This window comes from Pongo pygmaeus, chromosome 1 (genome assembly GCF_028885625.2).
Source record: "Pongo pygmaeus isolate AG05252 chromosome 1, NHGRI_mPonPyg2-v2.0_pri, whole genome shotgun sequence".
Lineage (NCBI taxonomy): Eukaryota > Metazoa > Chordata > Mammalia > Primates > Hominidae > Pongo > Pongo pygmaeus.
Window position 1 is genome coordinate 219,701,020 of NC_072373.2, and position 18,100 is coordinate 219,719,119.

The 18,100-nt window shown below is 46.6% G+C and overlaps 1 protein-coding gene across 1 annotated transcript in view; it reads right to left on the reverse strand.

Moving 5' to 3' along the window:
* The window catches only part of DISP3 (dispatched RND transporter family member 3), a 37,689-nt gene that overhangs the window by 17,178 nt on the left and 2,411 nt on the right, over positions 1–18,100 (reverse strand). Inside the window, exons 3-9 of the mRNA XM_054447515.1 lie at positions 17,634–17,853; positions 6,010–6,146; positions 5,002–5,136; positions 4,344–4,504; positions 2,910–3,049; positions 990–1,138; positions 613–774 (exon numbers count right to left, since the gene is read on the reverse strand). Coding sequence (XP_054303490.1) covers positions 613–774; positions 990–1,138; positions 2,910–3,049; positions 4,344–4,504; positions 5,002–5,136; positions 6,010–6,146; positions 17,634–17,853 — 1,104 coding nt within the window. The remainder of the gene's footprint in view (positions 1–612; positions 775–989; positions 1,139–2,909; positions 3,050–4,343; positions 4,505–5,001; positions 5,137–6,009; positions 6,147–17,633; positions 17,854–18,100) is intronic.

An 18,100-nucleotide genomic window follows, 5' to 3' on the forward strand; every position in this document is an offset into this window, starting at 1 on the left:
TTTGTGGTGTCCCGTGGGGTCTGACTATAAGCTATAATCTAATACTCCTGGACAAGAGGCGGCCACCACCTCAGAGCACCTCATAGTTTATGAAGAGCTGGTACACTACTTGATCTCACACAACTCTGAAATACTGTCGAAGATGACAATGACAATAGCACTTGACATTCACTGAGCACTTACCGCATGCCACGCACTGGGCTGAGGTCTTAATACATACTCTCCACTTACAGCTGCCTTCCTAGCCACCGTTCTCATCCTCAATTACAGAATAGGAACCGAGTGCTAAACAGACTGGAATAGCCAAATTCACACAGCTAGGACGCGACCAAACTGGGACTCAGACTCAAGTGGGTCTAACTCCAGGGCCCATGTGTGGCATGCTCTGTGCTACTGCCCAGTGTGAGTGGCTGGCACACAGCAGGGGCCAATGAGCAACAGCCGCCATGACCAGCTTCATTCCGCACAGGAAGGGGAGGGGGTCAGAGAGGGAGAGACCCCAGCCCAGGCCTCTGACCCTGGGGCATCTGCGAGAGGGGGTGGGCTCCCAGTTCCTGTGTGTTTTGGGGGTGGAGCTGTGAGACAGGGGGCAGGGCCGGAGGGCCCACTTACCCACGATCACCCAGCGGCTCTTGATGGCTGACCACAGGACCCAGTGGTGCAGCAGCTCCTGCAGCTGCACAATGAGGTGGCCGCGGCTGCCCGTGTTGGAGGCTGGCTGCAGACCCTCCGAGGACACAGACACCAGGGACACGTCTCCCAGCTCCAGTGACACTGCCAGGGCAGAGCAGTGGCCCATCAGAGCCTGAGTCAAAGCCCACTGTGGTCCATGCTCACTTCCAGGGAAGCCCAGATGCCTGGTGAGGAAGCCCGCAGGCCATCTTGTCCAGTCCCCAGCCTCAGGACCAACTTGTCAAGTGTTACTCCCCTGGCAGAGGCAGCGCTGAGTCTCACTGGGGTCAGTAGGGCATGCCTGTGCCAGCTCTCACCTGGCTCTTCCTCGACCTCCAGCAAGGGGATGTCATCATCCAGGTAGGGTATGGGGCCCTGGGCGGGGCTGCCTCCAACCTGCTCGGGAGCGGCAAACACGTCTCCGGGGAAGTGCAGGGAGCTCTTGCGGCTGCAATTCTGGTGGCAGCTGTGGAGACAGTAGGGCACAGGGGTGAGCCAGAGGGTCCTGGGTACCCAGGGAGGGTAGGGCAGGGCCCTGAGGGTCAGATGAACCCAGGTATCACAGTGCTGCTGACATCACACACAGGATGAGTACCCGAGACTTCTGGGAGCTGGTCACCTGGTTTCTTTCTAGTACCATCTACCCCAGGGCCCTCAGGTGCCAGTCTTCCTCCAGAGAGACAAACGGCGACAGCAAACATTACCCAGGAAGAGGGGATGACAACACACAGCGGCCCGGGCACTAAGGTAATCAAATCAGGGGACTCACTCCTCTGCTGCTGTGTGGCCCAGGGGCTCTGCCACCAACTTAATACTCAGGGGAGCCAGGAGGAGGGAGCAGGGCTGGGCTGAGGGTGTAGCTGCGTGGCCGAGGTCTCAGCTGGAGTGAACACATGAGAGACACAGCCCACCCTAGGGACCGGGCACCAGAATAATCCTCACGGCTGATACGAGCGCTGTGTGTGCGGCTAATACCACTGCCACGTGCCAGCGGTGAGCTGGGAGCCCTGCGTGGATTATCTCACTTAATCCTTATGGGACTCACACACAGATGAACCCAGGTATCACAGTGCTGCTGACGTCACAACCATTTCACAGAAAAGGAAGCTGAGACGCAGAGGTGAAGTCACCTGTCCAGGGTTTCATGGCTGCCGAGGGAGGAGGCTGGGCTTGGAGCCCACATCTGACTGACTGGGAAGACGACTGTTGCCCAATAGGACCACTGGGGAGACAACCCCAGGCAGGGGGGGCGCGGAGGTGGGGCTTATTTGGCATCTCTGTAGAGATCAGAAAAAGGCACCCTTTCCCCACGACGCTGCTTCTATATCGTGAAACTGCCACAGAAAACAGTCAAATTTGAGCGCCCATGGTACACAGAACAGTGCCTCCGCCAGGGCACCTGTGTGCAGTGCCAACCCACACCACCACAGTGGAGTCCTGAAGGGTGAGGATGTGAGTGGGGAGAGCTGGGGAGTCCATCTCAGGCCCAAGTCTAAGCTCCTCGCTGGGCCCTTCTCTCCCTCCAGCCCCTCCAGGGCTCACCACGGGCAAGCGGACATTGTCATGGGTCCCTGAACACGACTGACCGAGGCCTTTATCACAGTGAGTGGGCCCTGTTCCAAGCCCAGAGACCCTCCATCCTTCCAACCCCAGGCAGCCACCCAGGCCTGATTCAACTCCACCACCATCCCCCTCCATCTTCCCAACCACCAGGCCCCCTCCATCTTCCCAACCACCAGGTTCCCCCTAAACCTCCAGCAGCCACTCTGAACTGACCCGTTCAACTCTGCACACGTCTCATTACATCTAAAGACGAGAACCTGAGGACACGTAACGTGGTGGCTAAGAGCGTGGGATCTGGGGGCAGAGTTCTTGGGTTTAAATCCAGGCTCTACTGCCTACTAAATAGGTGACCTTGAAAAAGCTGCCCAACCTCCCTGAGTCATTGTTTTCTATCTGTAAAATGGGCACAGCAAGAGAACCCAGCTCCCAGGGTCCTTTGGGAAGTGAATGGTGATGTCATAAGATCTTGGACAAAAGTGCTCTGCTCACTTCCTGGTGGCACTGGTGATCCCGAATTGCAGTTACTGAATGGAAGCACCTTCTCCTTCCCTGTTCCCTGCCTAGCAAAGGGCTGGGCATACAGAAGGCTTTTGGAAGAGAGGTTGGTGCACTGAGTGGCTCACAGAGGCCTGTTGTGGATACCCTGCTGTGGGTAGAGGCCCCTCCCGACTTACCTGGTCTGGCAGGAGCTCTCCAGCGGTGCCAGGTAGAGGCTCCAGAGGCCCAGGGCTGCAGGCATGGTGACAAGCACGGCCAGCCAGCAGCAGGACACGATGAGAGACATGAACAGGCCAAAATCGTGGACGGCTGGGATCTGGTGATGGAAAGGAAGAGAGGGATGTGGGACTGGTTGGACCTGCAGTCAGGGAGCCTGGGTGCCCCCTGCAGCCAGAGACACTCAGGACCCCAGATCCGGCCCAGACTGAGGCAGTAGGAGGAGGCCCAGGCTGCCAGAATGCCAGCCACCAGCCTCGCAGGACACCAGGAGCCAAGGGCTGGTGTCAGGGGACACAGCAGCACAGGAAGGGTCCCCACCTCAAGTGGAGGCTCTTGTCTATCTGCAGTCCACTGCCCAGAACAGTGCCTGGCACAGAGGCAGTGGTCAGTAGCTATGATGACACGAATGAAGGGGGGACAGAGGAAGACACATCCCGTTAGACCAGGCCATGTGCTAGTGAGGGGGAGGGAGAGAATGCTGCCACATGACAGAGGCAGGGACCCTGGGGACTAGGAGCAATGGGTATGTTCCAGAAGTAGGACAGGGACCACACAGGGAGGTGCTAGTTGGAAGGAAGCTGTAACCACCAACAGAGCAGCCTGCACTCTGTGAAACACTTTCACAATCATCCTCGCATCTCAGTTCCTGGATAATCCACACATGAGGAAAGCAAGGCTCAGAGAGGTCACACAGCCTGCCCAAGGTCACACAGCAGAAACCCAGCTCTGCTACCTTCTAGAAGTGATTCTCTAGAAGGACCTGGATAATCCTAAAGCATCTACTGGTTTCCAGAGGGGCTACTCAGCCCAGGTCGTAAAGTCTCTCAAACACTTGGGCCAATTCACTGTCTTTCTGTACCAAGGACCCAGCCTGGGCTCAATGCCTTCTCCTAAGCCCCACTCAGAGGCAGCAAGAGGAAGTCAGCACGAGGGAGGAAAATGCAGCCAGAAGCAGGCAGAAGGGGAATCGCTATGGACTTGGTCAGGCTTCTCACTTATCTGCTGTGTGATCCTGAGGAAGTCACTTTACCTCTCAGGGGCCAAGTTTCTTTTTTGGAAAACAGGATGGTCATTGTACCCTTGTCAATTACCGTGGTAATGAAGATTAAACGAGAAAGAGCTTTGGAAACTGCCAAATGTCCTCCACGGTGGAGGCTGGATTACTACTACTGAGGATTCCTAACACATGCTGTCTGGATTATTATAATATCCCCACTTGTTAAGTTTGGGTAATGGGTGATTTGTGACAAAAATGAACTCTAGAGATGGGGCAAGTACTTGAGGTGAAGGCTATGTGGCCACTGAAGCGGTGGTGGGAAGGGCAGAGACCAGGGGCTAGGTAGGCATGAGCGTGTGGGCGGCCCGGACAGGAATGGAGGGCGGGTCCGCACCTGGGAGAAGACGTTAGCTGCGTAGGCGGCGGCTGTGGTCAGGGAGGTGAAGAAGGTGGCCTTGCCTGCAGTTTGGACGGTGTGGATCATGCGCAGCTGTGGGTCTTCCAGGTGGGTGGCCTGGCGGTAGGTGTTGATGAACACAAAGACGTCGTCCACACCTGTGGGAGGGAGTCCCTGGCCAGGCTCAGGATTATTCTGCTGTCTCTAGGATCAGGCCCAACCTGGCCCTAGACCAAGTGTGAGTGGCCTCCTGGGAGGTCAGGCTGCAGGAGTCCTGCTTCTGAGCTTACAGTTTGGAGAGACCCCTCTGACTGGCTCCTCCCACCAAGAGTTCAAGCCCCACCCACCACACTCCTTGGCCCCAACCTCACCAAGAGCTAGGCGCCTTCCCCCACATCCTGGCCTCCTTCCCACACTTCCTGGGCCTTTCCCACCATCCTCACCTCCATCCAGCAAATGTTCCTTCTCTCTCCACTCACCCTATGCCAAGGATCCGCCCACCACCCACATTCTAACCCTGCACTCCAAGGTTCTAGGCCTCAGCGGGCGCTGTGTAGAGCCCCCAGGGAAGCCAGGCTTTGTATCCAGGCAGAAAGGGGATGGGGCAGACTTCCCATGTGGGAGGTGCACTGCCATGGCAACAGAGGCGACTCACCAATGCCCACGATCACGAAGGCGGCCACCCCATTCAGGATGCCCAAGTACTGGATACCAAAGACCACGTGGTACAGGAAGAGGGCCACCAGGCAGCTGAGACCAATGCTGGCAATCCCAAAGAAGGACAGGAACACTGGGCAGGGTAAGAGGCACAAGGGAGACGGTGGGGGGACCCTCATGGGACGCAAACCCCACTAGAGTCCCTGACCTCAGCTGGGTCCTGTCTCTTCCCCCAAACCCTGGTCACCATTCACCACTCTGTCTGTTCCCAGCACAGGGACAGGGCCAATTCTCAGTTTTCCACGCCCAAAGAGGGCACCGGGCAGGAGGCCCGAGTGGCAGATGAAGCCATCTCTGAGTAAGTCAGGTTGTCCTCCTCTTTGCAGACCTTCCCTCAAGAGCCTTATGAACATTACATATTACCTGGGGGTAAGAACTGTGTCTGGATCCCTGGCACCTTACAGCATCTGGCATATAGTTTGGTGCCCAGTAAATATCTGTTGTATGGATGAATGAATGTCTTTTCCATTTTGGAAACTATTACCATTGTCTTGTCTGCTTGGGCAGTAGAGTGTGCCTACTGTATACAGACAGGAGTAAGCAGCAGCTAGTATCCAGGGGCACACGGAGGTGAAAAAGTGATTGGGGGTAGAGGGCAGTTGACTTGGGACTCCAAAATAGGCTACAAAGTAATCCACAAAGGAATACTATACCCCAGACTCCCCAACACAAGGCTATCAACAGGAGAAAGATGGTCAACAGGCAAAAGGTCCAACTGTACAGGGGCCCAGGGTAGAGGGTGTGACCCAGGCTGGTACAGCCCAACCTGCCTCCAGGCCTCAGTCTGCCTGCCTGGGGTTGGAAGACGATTTCTGTGCATATCCCTGTGTCCCCAGCTCTGACACGCTGGGCTCAAGAGTACTGCGGCATTCTTGAGAAGGCAGGCTCTGGGCAGACAGGAGCACCCTGGGAGGGGAGGAGGGGGCTGGCTTGAGAGAAGCCCTACCTGAGCAGGAGGTGAGGACGTAGACCAGGGCAGCGATGCAGCTGCTGCTGATGAAGGCCAGGAGCATGTCATTGTTGAATGTCCTGCGCACTTCATAGTCAAACAGGTCTGTCCCTCCATAGAGAACCTGGACTTTGCTGAGGGTAGGGAGGATGTGGAGAAAATGACAGGAAGAGGATTAGAGACGGCTGTGAACACGTAGAGGAGTATCAGGAGCTGTCCACTTCACCTGTGACTCTACCTTGGTTGGACATCAAAATCACCTGGGGGCTTCCAATAATCCTGATGTCCAGGCCAGGTTCCAGACAAATTAGATCAGAACTGCTGGGGTGGGTCTGAATCATCAGTGCTCTTTAACTCTCTCAGGTGATTCAAATGTAGGGTCAAGGTTGAGAACCACTGCTCTACGCAGATCGTGATCAATTATAATCAGCTTCTACGTCATCTTCCAATTCTCCATATCTATGGCCAAGTTCTAAATTCAAACTGGCTGCTAGATATCCAGTTTTACACTGCTATTCAATGTGTCCTTAACACAAGCTATTTTTAGTTAAAAAAAAAAAAAAAACCAGGCTGGTCAAACTGTGTCTTAAAATACAAACATAAGTGACATCTGCTTCTGGCCAAGATGGAGTAACAAGATGGAGTCCATATTTATCTTCTCGCTGGAACTAACAAAAATGTATGAAACAAGGCAACCAAGGATGACGATCCCTGAGAGATGAGAAACAAAATGAGTCCTATGCTTATCCTGACTTAGTGCTTTGAGAGTTTCCAGTCCTCAGTGCAGCCTAAAATATGGGTTATTGGACACCCCAAAGGAGGCTGAAAAATTTCCAAACTTGATGAAAACTATAAACCCACTGATACAGGAAGCTTCAGCAATGAACCCCCAGCACAAAAAAACTACAATGCACATCATAACCAAATTGCTCAAAAATAGTGACCAAAAGAAAATCTTAAAAAGCAGCCTGAGAAAAAGACACAGAGGAACAAAGACAAGGCTGACAGCAGACTTCCTATTAAAAACAGGGTACGTGAGAAGGCAGGGGAGCAACATCCTTTGCAGATAGTGGGGAGAAAAGTCAGCCCAGGATTCTGTACCCAGCAAAAATACATTTAAAAAACAAAGACAAAATAGAAAACTTTTTTAGATAGACAAAAACTGAAATAATTCATATCCAGCATACTTGCACTAAAAGAGATTTTATTTATTTATTTATTTTTTGAGCCAGGGCCTCACTTTGTCACCCACGCTGGACTGCAATGGCAAGATCATAGCTCACTATAGCCTCTAACTCCTGGGCTCAAACAATCCTTCCACCTCAGCCTCCTGAGTAGCTAGACTACAGATGCATGCCACCATGCCTGGCCAATTTTTTTATTTTTTAGTAGAGATGGTGATAGGCTTTGGCTGTGTCTCCACCCAAATCTCAACCTGAATTGTATCTCCCAGAATTCCCATGTGTTGTGGGAGGGACCCAGGGGGAGGTAATTGAATCATGGGGGCCAGTCTTTCCCGTGCTAGTCTCATGATAGTGAATAAGTCTCACGAGATCTGATGGGTTTATCAGGGGTTTCCACTTTTGCTTTTTCCTCATTTTCTCTTGCTGTCCCCATGTAAGAAGTGCCTTTTGCCTCCTGCCATGATTCTGAGTCCTCCCCAGCCATGTGGAACTGTAAGTCCAATTAAACCTCTTTTTGTTCTCAGTTTCAGTTATGTCTTTATCAGCAGCACGAAAACGGACTAATACAGTAAATTGGTACCAATAGAGTGAGGCTCTGCTGAAAAGATATCTGAAAATGTGGAAGCAACTTTGGAACTGGGTAACAGGTAGACATTGGAATAGTCTGAAGGGCTCAAAAGAAGACAGGAAAATGTGGGAAAGTTTGGAACTTCCAGAGACTTGTTGAATGGCTTTGTGCAAAATGCTGAAAGCGATACGGACAATAAAATTCAGGCTGAGGTGGTCTCAAATGGAGATGAGGAATTTGTTGGGAACTGGAGCAAAGGTGACTCTTGTTATGTTTTAGCTAAGAGACTGGTGGCATTTTGCTCCTGCCCTAGAGATCTGTGGAACTTTGAACTTGAGAGAGATGATTTAGGGTATCTGGCAGAAGAAATTTCTAAGCAGCAAAGCATTCGAGAGGTGACTTGGGTGCTGTTAAAGGCATTCAGTTTTATAAGGGAAGTAGAGCATAAAAGTTTGGAAAATTTGCAGCCTGACTATGCAATGGAAAATAAAAACCCATTTTCTGGGGAGAAATTCAAGCCAGCTGCAGAAATTTGCGTTAAGTAGCAAGGAGCCTAATGTTAATCCCCAAGACCACGGGGACTAACATTCTCTGCAATGGAGAATTTCAGACAATTTCATGGCAGCCTCTCCCATCACAGGCCTGGAGGCCCAGGAGGAAGAATTGGTTTCGTGGGTCAGGCCCAGGGTCCCCATGCTGTGTGCAGCCTAGGGACTTGGTGCCCTGTGTCCCAGCCACTCCAGCTGTGGCTGAAAGGGGCCAATGTACAGCTCAGGCTGTGGCTTCAGAGGGTGGAAGCCCCAGGCTTTGGCAGCTTCCATGTGGTGTTGAGCCTGTGGGTGCAAAGAAGTCAAGAATTGAGATTTGGGAACCTCCACCTACATTGCAGAAGATATATGGAAAAGCCTGAATGCCCCGACAAAAGTTTGCTGCAGGGGTGGAGCCCTGATGGAGAACCTCTGCTAGGGGAGTACGAGAGGGAAATGTGGGGTCGGAGTCCCCACACAGAGTCCCCACTGGGCCACTGCCTAGTGGAGCTGTGAGAAGAGGGTCACTGTCCTCCAGACTCCAGAATTGTAGATCCACTGACAGCTTGCACCGTGTGCCTGGAAAAGCCGCAGACACTCAATGCCAGCCCATGAAAGCACCTAGGAAGGAGGCTGTACCCTGCAAAGCCACAGGGGCAGAGCTGCCCAAGACCATGGAAACCCACCTCTTGCATCCGTGTGACCTGGATGTGAGGATGTGAGACCTGGAGTCAACGGAGATCATTTTGGAGCTTTAAAATTTGACTACCCTGCTGGATTTCAAACTTGCATGGGCCCTGTAACCCCTTTGTTTTGGCCAATTTCTCCCATTTGGAATGGTTGTATTTACCAAATACCGGTACCCCCATTGTATCTAGGAAGTAACTAGCTTGCTTCTGATTTTACAGGCTTATAGGCGGAAGGGACTTGCCTTGCCTCAGATGAGACTTTGGACTGTGGACTTTTGGGTTAATGCTGAAATGAGTTAAGACTTTGGAGGATGTTGGGAAGGCATGATTGGTTTTAAAATGTGAGGACATGAGATTTGGAGGGGCCAGGGTGGAATGATATGGTTTGGCTGTGTCCTCACCTAAATCTCAACTTGAATTGCATCTCCCAGAATTCCCATGTGTTGTGGGAGGGACCCAAGAGGAGGTAATTGAATCATGGGGGCCGGTCTTTACCGTGCTATTCTCATGGTAGTGAATAAGTCTCACGAAATCTGATGGGTTTATCAGATGCTTCTGCTTTTGCTTTTTCCTCATTTTCTCTTGCTGTTGCCATCTAAGAAGTGCCTTTTGCCTCCTGCCATGATTCTGAGTCCTCCCCAGCCATGTGGAACTGTAAGTCCAATTAAATCTTTTTTTTTTTTCTCCGAGTTTCAGGTATGTCTTTATCAGCAGTGTGAAAAGGAACTAATACAGATAGGGTCTCATTATGTTGCCCAGGCTGGTCTTGAACTCCTGGCCTCAAGCAATCCTCCCACTTTGGCCTCCTAAAGTGGGATTACAGGTGTTAGCCACTGTGCTCAGCCTATGAGAGATGTTAAAGGAAGTCCTCAGGAAGAGGAAAATGGTAACAGATGGAAATAGGGAAATATGGATCTATACAAAGAAACAAAAAACATTGAAAATGGTAATGACATAAATAAACACATACAATTTTCTTATTTATTTAAATCTCTTTAAAAGATAATTGACAGTTTAAACAAAAATAATGTAGTGTGGGGTTTATAATATACATTAAAATGAAATGCATAACCACAATAACATAAAGGCTAGGAGGGAAGAAATAGTAGTATATTATTGTAAAGCTCTTATACTACATATGAAATGACATAATATCATTTGAAAATACACTGTAATAATTTAAAGATGTATACTACAAACCCTAAAGCAACTACTAAAAGAGTTACAGCATAAAAGCCAACAAAGGAGATAAAATAGAATCATAAAAAACATTCAATAGTTCAAAAGAGGCAAAATACAGGAAAGGGGAAACAAGAAGCATATAGGACAAATAGAATAAAATATACTTAAGTCTAACCATATTAATAATTGCATTAACTGTAAATGGCTTAAACACCCCAAGTAAAAGGCAGAAAGTATCAGAGACCTTTATTTATTTATTTATTTATTTTTTGAGATGGAGTCTCGCTCTGTCACCCAGGCTGGAGTGCAGTGGCGTGATCTCAGCTCACTGCAAGCTCCGCCTCCTAGGTTCACGCCATTCTCCTGCCTCAGCCTCCCCAGTAGCTTGGACTACAGGCACCCGCCACCACGCCCAGCTAATTTTTTGTATTTTTTAGTAGAGATGGGGTTTCACCATGTTAGCCAGGTTGGTCTCAATTTCCAGACCTCAGGATCCACCTGCCTCGGCCTTCCAAAGTGCTAGGATTACAGGCGTGAGCCACCCAGAGACCTTTAAAAAAGTCAAGACCTAGCTGACTACAAGAAACCCACTTTAAATATAAAGACACAAATAGGATAAAAGCAAAGGGATAGAAAATGGTATACCATGCTAACATGAACCAAAAAAGAAGCTGGATTGGTTATATTAATAAAAAATAAAGTAAATTTCAGAGGAAAGAATATAACTAGGGGCAAAGAAGATAATTTCAAAATGATCATCAAAACTACAATCCTAAATGTTTTTATAGCTAATGACAGAGCTTTAAAATACATGAAGTAAAAACTAACAGAACTGAAAAAAGAAACAGACAACTCCCCGATTGTAGATAGATATTTCAATATCTCTCTCTCTCAATATTGCTAGAAAAATCAGACAAAAAATGAGTAAGGATATAGAAGACCATGAACAACACAATCAATGAACTTGATCTAATTAAGACTTATAGAACATTTCATGCAAAAACAACTTTTCTTTTTCCAAGTATACAGGGAACATTCAGCAAGAAAGACCACGTACTGAACCATAAAACAAGACTCAATAAATTTAAAAGAACTTACATCACACAAAATATGTTCTCTAACCATCACGAAATTAAATTAAAAATCAGCAACAAAAAGCCTGAAAAATCCCCAAATATTTGAAAACTAAATAACACACTTTTAAGTTATACACAGGTCAAAGAAGAGATCAAAAGGAAAAACAGAAAGTATTTTGAACTGAATGAAAATGAAAACAACGTATCAAAATTTTGAAATGTGCTAAAATAGTCATACTTAAGGGGAATTTTATAGCATTAAACACCTCTATTAGGAAAGAAAAGTTTCAAATCGATGGCCTTAGCTTCTACTTTAAGAAAGTAGTACAAGAGAAAATGAAATGTAACATAAACCAAACAAAGAAAATATAAAGATCAGAGCAGAAATCAAGGAAATAGCAAACAGAAAAGCAATGGAGAAAATCATTGAAATGGGAAGCACAATAGGATAACTACAGTCAATAATAAGTTAATTGTACATTTTAAAATAAGAGTGTAATTGGATTGTTTGTAACTCAAAGGATAAATGCTTGAGGGGACGGAGAGCCCATTCCCCATTGATGTGCTTACCTCACATTGCAGGCCTCTATCGAAACATCTCATGTACCCCATAAATATATACACCTACTATGTGCTCACGAAAATTAAAAATAAAAATAAATAAATCTAATTCTTAAAAAAGAAAATCAATGAAACCAAAAGCTAGTTCTTTGAGATCAATAAAACTGATAAGCTTCTAGCCAGACTAATCATGAAAAAAAAGAAGACACACGGAAGGTGACATCACTACAATTTCTACAAACATTAAAAAGATAATAGGGAAATATTATAAATCACTTTATACCAACAAATTTGACAGTTCTTTTTTTTTTTTAAAGAGACAAGGTCTTGCTCTGCCACCCAGGCTACAGTGCAGTAGCACAATCATAGTTCACTGCAGCCTTGAACTCCTCGGCTCAAGGGATCCTCCAACCTCAGCCTCCAAAGTAGCAAGGACTACAGGCATGTGTCACCACGCCTGGCTAATTTTTCTGTTTTTTTTACAGAGAGGGTGTTGCTGTTTCCCCAGCTGGTCTTAACCTCCTGGCTTCAAGGATCCTCCTGCCTCAGCCTTCCAAGTTGCTGGGATTATAGGCATGAACTACGGTACCCTGCTAGTGTTCACTGTCTTGATGGTGGTGAGGGTTTCCCAGTATATACACACATGTCAAAACTAATCAAATTGTAAAGTATGTGAAGTTGGTTGTATGTCAATTATGCTTCAATAAAGCTGTTAAAAATGTAAACAGGACTTTAAAAAGCCAAGTTGAAAGGATCTCTGGATTATCTACTTTGTTGAATTAAATAGGTTAACTATCCTTTCGTTAGAGTAGAAAATCAATCATTTATTCATTCACACATTAATTTGAAAAGCATTTACAGAGTATCTTCTAGATTCTGGGTCCTGTGCTAGATGCTGATTATAAAAAGACATAGGTCCATACTTTTGCTCTCAAGTTGAAAGAAATAGCTCATGGAAGACCAGTATCCTTACCTAAAACTACTAAAATGTCTGCTAAAATTCAGAAACTATCTGTGATGACAGTAGAGAGTTGCTGAAGTAATCGAACTAGACAGCTAAGACTCCAGAAAGGAAAGAACCTAGGAAAGGTAAGCTGCCTTTCTATAGCCATTTTTACCCTGGAGGCATTTGCTGATTCTAAACACGGGCAGAAGGCTGAAAAACTTGGCTGGGAGTCAGATAAGCTAGCAGAGCTTTGGGCAGACACTTGCAGATCAGCAGAGCACATGGCCAGGTTTTCCCTCGGCACTTCTGCAGAAGTCTGGGGCTGTGTGGGGCCTGAAGCCAAAAAACCTAAGCAGAAAGCCTCGGGAAAAGCAGAGTGGAATTTTGTCTTTGTTGTGATTTTTTTAGCAGCTTTTGAGAGATAGAAGATAGAGTTTAGAACCTATCAGGGGAAAGGACTCTGCAGAATACACCAAGCTCTCAGTTGAAAATCCTAGAGAATCTAGGGCAAACTAGAGATAGACTGAGACTTTCCAGGATTGCAAACCATCCTCAACTCTCACTGTGGTCACTGCCTGTTTAAGGTGATCAGCCACAAATCTATGTGCCTTCTGAAGTGAAGGATAAATTTTCTCTGGAGGAAATAACATCATCTGGACCTCTGTGTTTGTGTGTTTTTCACATAATGTTCATCACTTAATAAAAGTCACACTTTGAGAGGCCAAGGTGGGAGGACCACTTGAGGCCAGGAGTTTGAGACCAGTCTGGGCAACATAGTGAAACGCTGTCTCAAAACAAAAACAAAAACAAAAAACTAGCTGGGCATGGTGGCACACGACTGTAGACCTAGCTACTCAGGAGGCTGAGATGGGAGGATTACCTGAGCCCAGGAGTTTCAGGCTGCAGTGAGCTATGACCATGCCACTGCACTTCAGCCTTAGTGACAGAGTGACACCTTGTCTCAAAAAGATAAAAATAAAAACATAAAAATTACCAGGTATACCCACAGGCAGGAACACATGATCCCAAACCAAGTGAAACAACAGATTACAGAAACAAATCTGCAGGTTATCCATATATTAAAAGTTGGTAAGAATTTTAGAACACTATAATTAATATGTTTAAGAACAGAGAGGAAAATGTGGACAAAATTAACTAAATGATGAATAAAATAATTGCACCAGTGATTTAGATCTATAAGAGATTCAAATGGAAATTCTCAAAAAGGAAAAACAGAACAATAACATTAAAAACTCAATAGACATTAAATGGCAGATTAGAGACAACAAATAGAAAGCAGGATCAGTGAACTAGAATATCTAAACCAAAGCATAGAAAGAAAAATAAAAAAATAAAACCCAGAAAAAAAGCATTGAAAACATATGGGGCTCAGTGAAAAGATCTAACATTTGTGTAATCAGAGTGCAAAAAAGAGGAAACAGAGACAAGATAGAAGCAAATCTGAAGAGATAATAGCTAGGACATTCTTAAAACTGATTATGGTCATCAACCTACAGCTTCAAGAAGCTCTGTGTCCCCGAACAGAACAAACACAAACAAAACACACTAAGATACGTCACAGTAAGACTGGTGAAAACAAAGACAAAGAAATCTTAAAAGCAGAAAAAAGAGAATTTTTAATGGCACAACAAAAAAGATTTACAGCCTACTTTTCTACAGAAATGATGGAAGTCAGAAGACAATGGAGTGACATCTTCAGGTAAAGTATTAAAAGAAAATAACTGCCAATTTATAATTCTATACCAGCAAAAATATGCTTCAAAAATGAAAGTAAAATAAAGATGTCTACTAGACAAACAAAACAGAGAATTTATCACCAGCAAACCTGTACTGAAAGAAATGCTAAAGAGTTCTTTAGACACAAGGAAAATGATCCCAGAGGGAAACATGAAATTATACAAAGTAATGAATACCAACAGAAACGGTAAATATGTGAATAAATATAAATGAACACAGACTCTGTAAAATAATGATGTCATGTCTTATGGGGCTTAAATGTATTAAGAATTAAAATGCAGCAACATAAATGCAAAAAATTGAAGCTCAATAAATGCAGTGAGCACATTCTAAGATTCCAGTATTAAAAGCAATAAAAGTGATCATTTATATTATTCTGTTGTAAGTCAAGGTACATGTTGCCATCTCTTGGGTAACGAATAATAGAGTAATTTTAAGAATTTTGTTCATCCAAAAGCACTAAAGTCAAGTCTACAGGATTGTCACCACTGCTGTGATGCTCTAATGGGAGAAAACAGAAAAGAGTGGCTTTTTCCCTAAGGGCAAGGGATTTGTCTCAGCAGCTAAACATCTGGGCAGAGTTAATACTGGTACCTAAAACCGTGAAGGTCCTTCTATAGTCATCACCTCTCAGTTTCCCAACCCAGCCAAGTACCTTTCCTTGAGGCATCTCCATTCATTTATTCATTCACTCCCCTGACAAATCCTTACTAATGGGTACCTGGCCTTGTGCTGGGGCTTGGCCCATAGAAACTGAACCAGCAACAATCCCCGTCTTCAACAAACTCACATTCTATAGAGACAGATAATTAAACCAGACCTCTCTCAAACTTAAATGTGCAAACAAATCACCTGAAAATACTGCAGGTCTGGGAGAGAACTTGAGCTTCTGCATTTCTAACAAGCCCCTAGGTGATGCCGATGTTGTTGATTGGAGGAATGTACTGTGAGTTACAATTAAAAGACAGAGTGAGAAGCACTGTGATAAAATTGTAGCTCAGAGGGGTGAAACAGCTCACTAAAACTCACAATAATTTGAATAATTGGGATCGGACCCAAGATATATCTGACTCCAAAGTCTGCGTATGCTCTTTCCTGCCTCCCTTAGGAAGAAGAAAGGGGACTGTGGAAACAGGTAGTGTCTCAGTCTGATTTATGTTGCTATAACAGAATACCTGAGACTGGGTAATTTACAAAGAAAAGAGGTTTATTTAGTTCATGGTTCTGCAGGCTGGGAAGTTCAATGGCAAGGCATTGGCTTCTGGTGAAGCCTTTTGTGCTGCATCATAACACGGTGGAAGGTCAAAGGGGGAACAGGCAAAAGGGACCAAAAAAGAGGAGGAACCTCACTTTATAACAACCTGCTCTCTTGGGAACTAATCCATTCCCACAAGAGTGAGAACTAGCTCATTCCCACAAGACAGCATTAATCTATTTATGAGGGATCCACCCCCATGACCCAAACATCTTCCACTTCCACTAGGCCCCACCTCTCAACACAGCTGCACTGAGTTTTGCGGGGGACAAAGCATATCCAAACCATAGCAGGTAGTGGGCATTTAGTCCAGCCTCTGGGCAATGTTGCCCAAGTTGGATCTTAACAGATGAATAGGAGCTTGCCAGACAAAGAAGTAAGGCAGGGAGAAGGCTCCCAGTGCAGTAACTGGCACAAAAACACAAAGGGTGGGGGTCTGTATTTGAATCTCATTCCACCACTGATGAGCTTTAAAATTGTGGACAACTTACCTAATTGCCATGTCTCAGTTTCCTCAACTGTAAAATGGAGATAATCATAACAGCACTCACCTCATTGGGTTGGTGTGAGAATTAAATGAGCTGGTATGTATAAAGGGTTTCAAACAGTGTGTGGCACAGTGTAAGTGCTCAATAAACATTAGCTCTGATTATTCCAGCAGTTGCTCAATATAAAGGATGAGCAGTGGAAGGAATGAGGGTATTTCAGGCAGAATGATTCCTCCTGTGCCTGGGACTGGCCTATCAGGGTGGGGGACTGGGAAAGCACTACAGTTATTGCCCAGAAGGACTGCTGCTCTGTTCTGGTGGGGAGGGACCCAGTTGTATTCCTGTGCACACCATCCCAAAGCACCTTCAACCCCAAAGCACCGTCACATCTGTTAGCTCATCTCTTAGTGACTCCAGAGGGCAGCCAGAATTGTGTTCTCCATTTTAACGATAGGAACACTGACACTCAGAAAAGTGAAGTGACTTGCCCATTACCTCCCTGGGTATTAGAGGCAGGAAGTGTGGTTAATTTTAGGTGTTTATGTGATTGGATTAAGGAATATGGAGAGAACTCATAAAGCATTGCCTCTGGGTGTGTCTGTGTGGGTTTTCCCAGAGGAGACTGGCATCTCAGTGGCCGGGGTGGGCACTGTCCAATTGGCTGGGGGCCCAGATAGAATGAAAGGGCAGAAAGGTGATTTCCTCTCTCTCTTTCCCCCCTGGAGCTGGGACACTCTTCTCCTGTCCCTGGACATCAAAACTCTAGGCTCTCTGGCCTTTGGACTCCAGGACTTACGCCAGCAGTCCCTGGGGTTCTCAGGCCTTTGGTCTCGAACGAAGAATTACACCATTAGTTTCCCGAGTTCTGAGGCCTTCAAATTTGGACTGAGCTAGACTACCAGCATCCAAAGGTCTCCAGCTTGCAGATGGTATGTCATGGGATTTAGCCTTCATAATTGCATGAGCCAATTCCCCTAATAAATCTCCTCTCACATATCCCTCTCTCTATCTATCCTACTGGTTCCATCTCTCTTGAGAACCCCTACTAATACAGTGAGGAACTCCTTATTCCCTGGCCAATACTCTTTACAGAAAGACCTCGAGCACCATCTCAGGAGAAAATCAATACCCAAGACCTCCAGGGCAGAGTCTAGGATTTCCTACCTGGCCCAAAGCTGTCATGTTCACTAACTATTAGCACTGATCAAGCAAAGCGGACTTCCATTTGTCAGAGAGACTGCAAGGATGTACTTGGTTCTACCCCAATTTGGAAAGAAAGACTTCCAAAGGAAAAGATTATAGGGAAAGGGATATGGGGTTTAAGAGTAAGAGGCAATAGGAAATCAAAAATGGGCATGCACACACAGGATGCAGCTGGACTTCCTACCTGGTAGACTGCTTGGCCAGCATGGCCACGTAGGTGACCACGAAGCTCTGAAACTTAGCCCGTTGTTCCTCCCAGCGGTCATCTACTGAGTAGTAGTTGGGCAGGGGTGCTCCAAACAGGATCTCACTGCGCAGGAGGGAGCTCTTCAGATTGTCTGCAGAGAGGCCCTCATCCACATACCAGTAGAACTCAGGGTGAGTCATGGCCAGCTCCAGGGAGCCTGCAAGGACAGGGGTGGGGGCCCCAAGAGTTCAGCTGGTCAGCTCCCACCAACCCTCCCTCAAGGTCATCCAGTCTCATTGCAGCCCTGCCTCCCAGGATTCCCCCTGTCCATATCCACCAAAACTCCACCCCAGGCCCCACAACCTCTCTCTGACCCTGCCCCACTCTTCCTCAAGCCCCATCCCTAATTTACCTAAAACGAACCCTTCCTCAGTCTTTTTCAACCCGTCATTTCTCCTGTCTTC